General features: G+C 50.5%; 1 protein-coding gene across 3 annotated transcripts in view; it reads left to right on the top strand.

The window, feature by feature from the left end:
• BBOF1 (basal body orientation factor 1) overlaps positions 1 to 12,061 on the top strand; it is a 32,628-nt gene extending 20,567 nt beyond the window's left edge. For all 3 annotated transcript variants that reach the window (XM_063948331.1, XM_063948332.1, XM_063948330.1), the window contains 4 exons: positions 4,795 to 5,288; positions 7,414 to 7,518; positions 7,800 to 7,868; positions 11,816 to 12,061. In XM_063948331.1, the coding sequence (XP_063804401.1) occupies positions 4,795 to 5,288; positions 7,414 to 7,518; positions 7,800 to 7,868; positions 11,816 to 11,969 (822 nt within the window). In that variant the 3' untranslated portion in view covers positions 11,970 to 12,061. The remainder of the gene's footprint in view (positions 1 to 4,794; positions 5,289 to 7,413; positions 7,519 to 7,799; positions 7,869 to 11,815) is intronic.
• Positions 12,062 to 12,383: the final 322 nt, after the last annotated feature.

Raw genomic sequence — 12,383 nt, 5'->3', positions numbered from 1 at the left:
CCAAGGTGCCACTGGAGGCACAAAAGGGGGCTAAATATGCAGCACTCCCTTAACAAAAGTCTGAACTTCAGGTAGTGAAGCCAGTTCTCTCTGGAAGAAAATCGATAGAGCCGAAATCTGGACCTTAATGGAACCCAATTTAAGGCCCACAGTCACCCCTGACTGTAGGAAGTGCCGGAAACGGCCCAGCTGAAATTCCTCCGTTGGGGCCTTCCTGGCCTCACACCACGCAACATATTTTCTCCATATGCGGCGATAATGGTTTGCGGTTACTTCTTTCCTAGCTTTAATCAGCGTAGGAATGACTTCCTCCGGAATGCCCTTTTCCTTCAGGATCCGGTGTTCAACCGCCATGCCGTCAAACGCAGCCGCGGTAAGTCTTGGAACAGACAGGGCCCCTGCTGCAGCAGGTCTTGTCTGAGCGGTAGAGGCCATGGGTCCTCTGACATCATTTCTTGAAGTTCCGGGTACCAAGCTCTTCTTGGCCAATTCGGAACAATGAGTATAGTTCTTACTCCTCTTCTCCTTATTATCCTCAGTACCTTTGGTATGAGAGGAAGAGGAGGGATCACATAAACCGATCGGTACACCCACAGTGTTACTAGAGCGTCCACAGCTATCGCCTGCGGGTCTCTCGACCTGGCGCAATATTTTTCTAGCTTTTTGTTTAGGCGGGACGCCATCATGTCCACCTGTGGCTTTTTCCACCGGTTTACAATCATTTGAAAGACTTCTGGATGAAGTCCCCACTCGCCCGGGTGGAGGTCGTGCCTGCTGAGGAAGTCTGCTTCCCAGTTGTCCACTCCCGGAATGAACACTGCTGACAGTGCTAACACGTGATTTTCCGCCCATCGGAGAATCCTTGTGGCTTCTGCCATTGCAGTCCTGCTTCTCGTGCCGCCCTGTCGATTTACATGGGTGACCGCCGTGATGTTGTCTGACTGGATCAGTACCGGCTGGTTTTGAAGCAGGGGTTTTGCCTGACTTAGGGCATTGTAAATGGCCCTCAGTTCCAGAATATTTATGTGCAGGGAAGTCTCCTGACTTGACCATAGTCCTTGGAAGTTTCTTCCCTGTGTGACTGCTCCCCAGCCTCGAAGGCTGGCATCCGTGGTCACCAGGACCCAGTCCTGTATGCCGAATCTGCGGCCCTCTTGAAGATGAGCACTCTGCAGCCACCACAGCAGAGACACCCTTGTCCTCGGAGACAGGGTTATCAGACGATGCATCTGAAGATGCGATCCGGACCACGTGTCCAACAGGTCCCACTGAAAGGTTCTTGCATGAAACCTGCCGAATGGAATCGCTTCGTAGGAAGCTACCATTTTTCCCAGGATCCGCGTGCAGTGATGCACCGACACCTGTTTTGGCTTTAGGAGGCCTCTGACTAGAGATGACAGCTCCTTAGCCTTCTCCTCCGGGAGAAACACTTTTCTCTGTTCTGTGTCCAGAACCATCCCTAGGAACAGCAGACGTGTCGTAGGGACCAGCTGTGACTTTGGAATGTTTAGAATCCAGCCGTGCTGTTGTAGCACTTCCCGAGATAGTGCTACCCCTACCAACAACTGCTCTCTGGACCTCGCCTTTATCAGGAGATCGTCCAAGTACGGGATAATTAAAACTCCCTTCTTTCGAAGGAGTATCATCATTTCGGCCATTACCTTGGTAAAGACCCTCGGAGCCGTGGATAGACCGAACGGCAACGTCTGGAATTGGTAATGACAATCTTGTACCACAAATCTGAGGTACTCCTGGTGAGGATGGTAAATGGGGACATGTAGGTAAGCATCTTTGATGTCCAGTGATACCATGTAATCCCCCTCGTCCAGGCTTGCAATAACCGCCCTGAGCGATTCCATCTTGAACTTGAATTTTTTTATATATGTGTTCAAGGATTTCAAATTTAAAATGGGTCTCACCGAACCGTCCGGTTTCGGTACCACAAACATTGTGGAATAATATTCCTTGTTGAAGTAGGGGCACCTTTACTATCACTTGTTGTGAATACAGCTTGTGAATTGCCTGTAACACTGCCTCCCTGCCTGAGGGAGTGGTTGGCAAGGCAGATTTGAGGAAACGGCGGGGGGGAGACGTCTCGAATTCCAGCTTGTACCCCTGAGATACTACTTGAAGGATCCAGGGATCCACCCGTGAGCGAGCCCACTGATTGCTGAAGTTTTTGAGACGGGCCCCCAACGTACCTGGCTCCGCCTGTGAAGCCCCAGCGTCATGCTGTGGACTTAGTGGAAGCGGGGGAGGACTTTTGCTCCTGGGAACTGGCTGTATGCTGCAGCTTCTTTCCCTTACCTCTGCCTCTGGGCAGAAAGGACGCGCCTTTAACCCGCTTGCCCCTATTGGGCCGAAAGGACTGTACCTGATAATACGGTGCTTTCTTTGGTTGTGAGGGAACATGGGGTAAAAATGTAGACTTCCCAGCTGTTGCTGTGGAAACGAGGTCCGAGAGACCATCCCCGAACAACTCCTCACCCTTATAAGGCAGAACTTCCATGTGTCATTTGGAATCTGCATCTCCTGTCCACTGCCGAGTCCATAACCCTCTCCGGGCAGAAATGGACATTGCACTAATTTTGGATGCCAGCCGGCAAATATCCCTCTGTGCATCCCTCATGTATAAAAGTGCGTCTTTTATATGCTCTACGTTTAGCAATATAGTGTCCCTGTCTAGGGTATCTATATTTTCTGACAGGGAATCTGACCACGCAGCAGCAGCACTGCACATCCAGGCTGAAGCAATAGCCGATCTCAGTATAACACCTGTGTGTGTATATATAGATTTCAGGATAGCCTCCTGCTTTCTATCAGCAGATTCCTTCAGGGCGGCCGTATCCGGAGACGGTAGTGCCACCTTCTTTGACAAGCGTGTGAGCGCTTTATCCACCCTAGGGGATGTTTCCCAGCGTGACCTATCCTCTGGCGGGAAAGGGTACGCCATTAGTAACCTCTTAGAAATTACCAGCTTTTTATCAGGGGAAGCCCACGCTTCTTCACACACTTCATTTAACTCTTCAGATGGAGGAAAAGCTACTGGTAGTTTTTTCTCTCCAAACATTATACCCTTTTTTGTGGTACCGGGGTAACATCAGAAATGTGCAACACATTTTTCATTGCCTCAATCATGTAACGTGTGGCCCTACTGGAAGTTACATTAGTCTCATCGTCGTCGACACTGGAGTCAGTATCCGTGTCGACATCTGTGTCAGCCATCTGAGGTAGCGGGCGTTTTAGAGCCCCTGATGGCTTTTGAGACGCCTGGGCAGGCACAGGCTGAGAAGCCGGCTGTCCCACAATAGGTATGTCGTCAAACCTTTTATGCAAGGAGTCGACACTGTCGCATAAGTCCTTCCACAGCACCATCCACTCAGGTGTCGACCCCGCAGGGGGTGACATCACATTTACAGGCATTTGCTCCGCCTCCACATAAGCCTCCTCATCAAACATGTCGACACAGCCGTACCGACACACCGCAAACACACAGGGAATGCTCTGACAGAGGACAGGACCCCACAAAGCCCTTTGGGGAGACAGAGAGAGAGTATGCCAGCACACACCAGAGCACTATATAACACAGGGATCCCACTATCAATGAGTGTTTTCCCTTATAGCTGCTTTTTTATATATATATCATATATATATATTATCTATACTGCGCCTAAATTTAGTGCCCCCCCCTCTCTTTTTTACCCTTCTGTAGTGTTCAGACTGCAGGGGTGAGCCAGGGAGCTTCCTTCCAGCGGAACTGTGAGGGAAAAATGGCGCCAGTGTGCTGAGGGAGAAGCCCCTCCCCCTTTTCTGCGGACTTTCTCCCGCTTTTTCTGGAATACTGGCAGGGGTAATTTTACATCTATATAGCCTCTAGGACTATATATGATGTATATTTGCCAGCCAAGGTGTCATATATTGCCCTCAGGGCGCCGCCCCCCCCCCCCCCCCCCCCCAGCGCCCTGCACCCATCAGTGACCGGAGTGTGAGGTGTACATGAGGAGCAATGGCGCACAGCTGCAGTGCTGTGCGCTACCTTGGTGAAGACCGAAGTCTTCTGCCGCCAATTTTCCGGACCTCTTTGTTGCTTCTGGCTCTGTAAGGGGGACGGCGGCGCGGCTCCGGGAACGAACACCAAGGTCGGGTCCTGCGGTCGATCCCTCTGGAGCTAACGGTGTCCAGTAGCCTAAGAAGCCCAAACTACCACCTGTTAGGTAGGTTCGCTTCTTCTCCCCTTAGTCCCTCGCTGCAGTGAGTCTGTTGCCAGCAGATCTCACTGTAAAATAAAAAACCAAAATATACTTTCTTTCTAGGTGCTCAGGAGAGCCCCTAGTGTGCATCTAGCTCAGCCGGGCACAAGAATCTAACTGAAGTCTGGAGGAGGGTCTTAGTGGGAGGAGCCAGTGCACACCAGTAGTCTCAAAGCTTTCTTTATAGTTGTGCCCAGTCTCCTGCGGAGCCGCTAATCCCCATGGTCCTTATGGAGTCCCCAGCATCCACTTAGGACGTTAGAGAAATATATATATATAACTTTATTCTCAATAGCTGCAGGAAGAGGGGATGGCACTCATGGAACCGTCAACATGGTATGCAATATGATACGGGAGTCACCCCACGATGATGGCAGTCCCGTAAGCCATCCTCTCTTCCTGCAGCTATCGATGGCAGTTACCTACCTTGGACAGCTACATGGAGTGCCGGTCACTGCTATGTATATATTCTCAATAGTATATCTTCATGAAAACTGTGATTACATAATATACTGTACATATAATGACATATCTCCTGATACAGGAAACCAGCGAGCAGCTGGTGCAGGAGAAGGTCCTGCAAGGGTCTCAGAAGAGCGCTCACATACAGGAGCTGCAGCTGACAGTGAGAGCCCTGGAGCAGGCTCTGCAGGCAGCGACGCTGGAGAAAGAGGGCGCCATTCAGAAGTCGCAGCTCAGGATGGAGGTGGCGGACCAGGCAGAGCGGGTGGAGCTGCAGAAGCTGCAGAAAATGCTGGAGATGAAAGACCGAGAGCTGAATCGTGTAAAGAAGCTTTCCCACAACATACTGCAGGAGCGGACAGAGGTGGAACGCTTCTTCCTAGAAGCCCTGGAGCAGGTGAAGCAGGAGATTAAATCCAGCAGGAGCTATTATCAGAAGATGGCCCAGGCAGCATATCACAGCCGGATGCTGCAGGCAGCGGCAGGAACGGAGCAGTACCCCAAGATCAGGACGTTCCATAACAAGGACCATAGCACCAACGATGTCAGCCAGGACCTCACGGAGGCTGAGAAATGGTAATCCCCAGGGATATATGGGCCTGATAGAGAGGGGGGCGCAATGTCAATATTGGAGCAATTTGTAGCCGCTAGCCATGTATCAGAGTCACACTGCACCGGCGCGGCGGTGGATTAGGGATAGGAGATGCAGGGAGGATTTATTCGCAAAGTGAGTGACAGGTAGCGACCATCGGGGGGAGCCACTATGAGCTGGTCAGCGACTGCCAATTCTATCACAGTTGGACTCCAGACGCTGCGTCTTTTGTACAGAAGCGGCGGATGTGAGACGCCGGCAGTGGGCGTCTGTGTACACAGATCAGCGGCTGAGTCAGTAGCAGATCTCCCCAAGCCTGTAGCTGCGAATGCTGCTCCTCTAACTCAGGCCCTTATTGCAGAGTGCAGTAACCTGAGATCGGTCTGGATGCCGAATGTATTCCCCCAGATTATTATCCCACCGCACCCACTAAGCATTCCGCTGGGATACCGCGCTACTAAACCCAAAACATGTCCTACTGAAAACTGTAGCACTGCGACCACCACAGGCCCCTCAACGGGATGCCGTCAATTTACCTACAATCAAAATCCCGACATTTAAAATAATGACAGTAAAAATGTTGACAGGTCAAAAAGTCGACATGATTTTTTCATTGAAATCATCTTGTTCATACTTTACCATCCCAGTGGACCTGGAGGGGGAATATAATATCGAGGGGACGCGGTACACTTATACGGTGTCCATGTCGACCTATGTTGACATACACACACAAAAAAATGAAAAACTTTTCGACCTGTCAACACTTTAAATGGTATTTTTACATTGTTGGTATTTTAAATGTCCGTATTTTGACCGTCTGGATTTTGATTGTAGGTATTTAATACTAAACCCCCTCAAGGAAACTCATTATTCACCTCCCTTCTCCTGCTAACTGTCCTACTGCACCAAGCACACATCTTCCTGACACACTGCGCCACTGCACCAAGCACACATCTTCTTGTAACACTGCACCAAGCACACATCTTCCTGACACACTGCGCCACTGCACCAAGCACACATCTTCTTGTAACACTGCACCAAGCACACATCTTCCTGACACACTGCGCCACTGCACCAAGCACACATCTTCTTGTAACACTGCACCAAGCACACATCTTCCTGTAACACTGCGCCGCTGCACCAAGCACTCATCTTCCTGTAACACCGCGCCACTGCACCAAGCACACATCTTCCTGTAACACTGCGCCAAGCACACATCTTCCTGTAACACTGCGCCACTGCACCAAGCACACATCTTCCTGTAACACTGCGCCGCTGCACCAAGCACACATCTTCCTGTAACACTGCACCAAGCACACATCTTCCTGTAACACTGCGCCACTGCACCAAGCACACATCTTCCTGTAACACTGCACCAAGCACACATCTTCCTGTAACACTGCGCCGCTGCACCAAGCACTCATCTTCCTGTAACACCGCGCCACTGCCCCAAGCACACATCTTCCTGTAACACTGCGCCAAGCACACATCTTCCTGTAACACTGCGCCACTGCACCAAGCACACATCTTCCTGTAACACTGCGCCGCTGCACCAAGCACACATCTTCCTGTAACACTGCACCAAGCACACATCTTCCTGTAACACTGCGCCACTGCACCAAGCACTCATCTTCCTGTAACACTGCGCCAAGCACACATCTTCCTGTAACACTGCGCCGCTGCACCAAGCACACATCTTCCTGTAACACTGCACCAAGCACACATCTTCCTGTAACACTGCGCCGCTGCACCAAGCACACATCTTCCTGTAACACTGCACCAAGCACACATCTTCCTGTAACACTGCGCCACTGCACCAAGCACTCATCTTCCTGTAACACTGCGCCAAGCACACATCTTCCTGTAACACTGCGCCACTGCACCAAGCACACATCTTCCTGTAACCCTGCACCAAGCACACATCTTCCTGTAACACTGCGCCACTGCACCAAGCACACATCTTCCTGTAACACTGCACCAAGCACATCTTCCCATAGAAATCTTCCACTGCACCCTCCATGCCTGCCCAGGGAAATTATCTCACTGCATTAAGCACAAATCTTCCCTAAAACTGCCCCAGACAGCTCATGGACTCTATTTGTGCCATAGGTCCCATCTACAGGCTGGGAGAGTTGACGTCGGAGATCTGACATGGGAGCAGAAAGAGAAAGTGCTGCGGCTGCTGTTTGCGAAGATGAATGGTTCGGTCATCAGGTCAGTGGCGGCTTTCACAGAGACCCCAAGTGGCACGTGATAATAGTACAGACTGTCCCGGAGTAACAGGAAGATGTATCATCATGTAATGGGTCTGATGAGTGTCACAGAGCTTTAGTTGGGATTATTTGTAATTACTTCCCATTAATTATTTGCCATATACCCACTTTAAAAAGTTTTACAATGTAAAGTTATCAGAATAAGTGATAATGACGCCCAGATGATCCTGAGTATCTGGTGAGGCGTGCTGGTAGTTATATGCTTACTGTATCCTCACCTAGGAAAAGGACTCCTGGATGGAGAAACGCGATGGTCCCAGCAGGCAAGAAGGAGAAAGGGCATCGTCCCAGGTGAGGGGTCTGCGCCTTCCCTTCTTTTACACCAACATTGTATTCTAGGGGGCGAGGTGCGGCACCTTTCATCTCCCATCAGGACTGACACTTATTACACACTCATGCGCACTCCATACTCACCTACCCCCTAGCAATATAACCCCTCCCCCAGCCGGTTACCTGTGACTAGTCAACACAGGTAATGTAACCCCTCCCCCAGCCGGTTACCTGTGACTAGTCACACAGGTAATATAACCCCTCCCCCAGCCGGTTACCTGTGACTAGTCACACAGGTAATATAAACCCTCCCCCAGCCGGTTACCTGTGACTAGTCAACTCAGGTAATATAACTCCGCCCCAAGACGGTTTCCAGGGATTAGTCACTCAGGCAACATAACCCCACCCTCCAGCCAGTTACCCAGGATTAGTCACTCAGGTAATATAACCCCACCCTCCAGCCAGTTACCCGGTATTAGTCACTCAGGTAATATAACCCCACCCTCCAGCCAGTTACCCAGGATTAGTCACTCAGGTAATATAACCCCATCCTCCAGCCAGTTACCCGGGATTAGTCACTCAGGTAATATAACCCCACCCTCCAGCCAGTTACCCAGGATTAGTCACTCAGGTAATATAACCCCACCCTCCAGCCAGTTACCCGAGATTAGTCACTCAGGCAACATAACCCCACCCTCCAGCCAGTTACCCGGAATTAGTCACTCAAGTAATATAACCCCCTCCCCCAGCCGGTTACCTGTGACTAGTCAACACAGGTAATATAACCCCGCCCCAAGACGGTTTCCAGGGATTAGTCACTCAGGCAACATAACCCCACCCTCCAGCTGGTTACCCGGGATTAGTCACTCAGGCAACATAACCCCACCTTCCAGCTGGTTACCCGGGATTAGTCACTCAGGTAATATAACCCCCTCCCCCATCCGGTTACCCGGGATTAGGCACTCAGGTAATATAACCCCACCCTCCAGCCAGTTACCTGGGATTAGTCACACAGGTAATATAACCCCACCCTCCAGCCAATTACTCGGGATTAGTCACTCAGGTAATATAACTCCAGCCAGTTATCCGGGATTAGTCTCTCAGGTAATATAACCCCACCCTCCAGCCGGTTACCCGGGATTAGTCTCTCAGGTAATATAACCCCACCCTCCAGCCGGTTACCCGGCATTAGTCACTCAGGTAATATAACCCCACCCTCCAGCCGGTTACCCAGGATTAGTCACACAGGTAATATAACCCCACCACCAGCAGTAACCTGGGATTAGTCACACAGGTAATATAACCCCTCCCCCAGCCAGTTACCCAGGATTAGTCACTCAGGTAATATAACCCCACCCCCAGCAGTAACCTGGGATTAGTCACACAGGTAATATAACCCCTCCCCCAGTCAGTTACCCAGGATTAGTCACTCAGGTAACATAACCCCACCCTCCAGCCAGTTACCCAGGATTAGTCACTCAGGTAACATAACCCCACCCTCCAGCCAGTTACCCAGGATTAGTCACTCAGGTAATGTAACCCCACCCTCCAGCCAGTTACCCAGGATTAGTCACTCAGGTAACATAACCCCACCCTCCAGCCAGTTACCCAGAATTAGTCACTCAGGTAATGTAACCCCACCCTCCAGCCAGTTACCCAGGATTAGTCACTCAGGTAATGTAACCCCACCCTCCAGCCAGTTACCCAGGATTAGTCACTCAGGTAATGTAACCCCACCCCCCAGCCAATTACCTGGGATTAGTCACTCAGGTAATGTAACCCCACCCTCCAGCCGGTTACCCGGGATTAGTCACACAGGTAATATAACCCCACCCTCCAGCCAGTTACCTGGGATTAGTCACTCAGGTAATGTAACCCCACCCTCCAGCCGGTTACCCGGGATTAGTCACACAGGTAATATAACCCCACCCTCCAGCCAGTTATCCAGGATTAGTCACACATGTAATATAACCCCACCCTCCAGCCAGTTACCCGGTATTAGTCACTCAGGTAATATAACGACACCCTCCAGCCAGTTACCCAGGATTAGTCACTCAGGTAATGTAGCCCCACCCTCCAGCCAGTTACCCAGGATTAGTCACACAGGTAATATAACTACACCCTCCAGCCAGTTACCCGGTATTAGTCACACAGGTTATGTAACCCCACCCTCCAGCCGGTTACCCGGGATTAGTCACTCAGGTAATATAACCCCCTCCTCCAGCCAGTTACCCAGGATTAGTCACACAGGTAATATAACCCCACCCCCAGCAGTAACCTGGGATTAGTCACACAGGTAATATAACCCCTCCCCCAGCCAGTTACCCAGGATTAGTCACTCAGGTAATATAACCCCACCCCCAGCAGTAACCTGGGATTAGTCACACAGGTAATATAACCCCTCCCCCAGTCAGTTACCCAGGATTAGTCACTCAGGTAACATAACCCCACCCTCCAGCCAGTTACCCAGGATTAGTCACTCAGGTAATATAACCCCACCCTCCAGCCAGTTACCCAGGATTAGTCACTCAGGTAATGTAACCCCACCCTCCAGCCAGTTACCCAGGATTAGTCACTCAGGTAACATAACCCCACCCTCCAGCCAGTTACTCAGGATTAGTCACTCAGGTAATGTAACCCCACCCTTCAGCCAGTTACCCAGGATTAGTCACTCAGGTAATGTAACCCCACCCTCCAGCCAGTTACCCAGGATTAGTCACTCAGGTAATGTAACCCCACCCTCCAGCCAGTTACCCAGGATTAGTCACTCAGGTAATGTAACCCCACCCTCCAGCCAGTTACCCAGGATTAGTCACTCAGGTAATGTAACCCCACCCTCCAGCCAGTTACCCAGGATTAGTCACTCAGGTAATGTAACCCCACCCTCCAGCCAGTTACCCAGGATTAGTCACTCAGGTAACATAACCCCACCCTCCAGCCAGTTACCCAGGATTAGTCACTCAGGTAACATAACCCCACCCTCCAGCCAGTTACCCGGTATTAGTCACTCAGGTAATATAACCACACCCTCCAGCCAGTTACCCAGGATTAGTCACTCAGGTAATGTAGCCCCACCCTCCAGCCAGTTACCCAGGATTAGTCACACAGGTAATATAACTACACCCTCCAGCCAGTTACCCGGTATTAGTCACACAGGTAATGTAACCCCACCCTCCAGCCGGTTACCCGGGATTAGTCACTCAGGTAATATAACCCCCTCCTCCAGCCAGTTACCCGGTATTAGTCACACAGGTAATATAACTACACCCTCCAGCCAGTTACCCGGGATTAGTCACACAGGTAATATAATCCGCTCCTACAGCCGGTTACCCAGGATTAGTCACACAGGTATTATATCCCCACCCCCAGCCAGTTACCCGGTATTAGTCACACAGGTAATATAACCCCCTCCTCCAGCCGGTTACCCAGGATTAGTCACACAGGTAATATAACCCCCTCCTCCAGCCGGTTACCCAGGATTAGTCACTCAGGTAATATAACCCCCTCCTCCAGCCAGTTACCCAGGATTAGTCACACAGGTAATATAACCCCCTCCTCCAGCCGGGTTACCCGGTATTAGTCACTCAGGTAATATAACGCCACATTCCAGCCCGTTAGCCGGGACTGATCCCCCGAGGAGCATTCAGGTTCCCGTGTTCTGGAAACATCCTGTGTGACATTGAGATACATTATACGGCATCCCTCCTATGTGTGGGGGTGACAGCACAGGATGTATCAGCAGAACAATGGGTCCTAAGGACACAATTACAGAATGTCTGTAGATCATATTTTTTTTACTGCATGTAGAACCCAACAAGTCTTCTATCTTCTACCCGTGACATAACCATCCGCATGAGGAAGTCTGCATTAGAGTTGCAGCATACTTAGAAACGTGCCGTATGGTGTTGCCCGTTATCCTGGTTATGATTGGCTTCCACTAACCGCAATCCAATTTATTTGAACCCAAGGGAACATGGGGAAATGGCGGAGAGTTCCAGCACAGTCTTCATAACGCAACACGTAACAGATCAGTCGCTGACTAGTTTGGTGTTACCAGATATCCACATGTTGCAAAACGTCAAGTTATCGGCTGAGAGACCGCGTTTATCCGAGACCGCCTGAGACCACCGCATCTGTATTCATACATCTCTATATCACTGTATGATGTGAGCGGCCTTTTCATGTACCGGCAAATAAAAGGTGTTTCTCTCTTACGCATCACATTTCATCTGACTCAGCAAGCGCCATAACCAGAGGACAGGGGTCATGCAGAGTTGATCGTAGCTGTGCTAAATTGATAAACTGCAGCGTGCGATGGGGTCAGAATGACCCCCTTTGTGAGCAGGTTTCGTCTGACCTTCCTATTGATGGAAAACATGAGCCATCCCCTGACTTGGTGTAAACTTCAACCGGCAGCCAGAAACGGACGTCTGCACTTACAGGCTGTGGGAGGGCAGAGGTGCATTGCGGTTATGTGGTAGAGCAGTGGTTCTCAAACTGGGGGGTAGATTTATTAATCCTGGTGAAGTGATAAAG

Source organism: Pseudophryne corroboree, chromosome 12 (genome assembly GCF_028390025.1).
Source record: "Pseudophryne corroboree isolate aPseCor3 chromosome 12, aPseCor3.hap2, whole genome shotgun sequence".
In the NCBI taxonomy this organism is placed as follows: domain Eukaryota; kingdom Metazoa; phylum Chordata; class Amphibia; order Anura; family Myobatrachidae; genus Pseudophryne; species Pseudophryne corroboree.
Note: the sequence above shows the minus strand (reverse complement) of the source record. Positions and strands in the feature narration are given on the sequence as shown.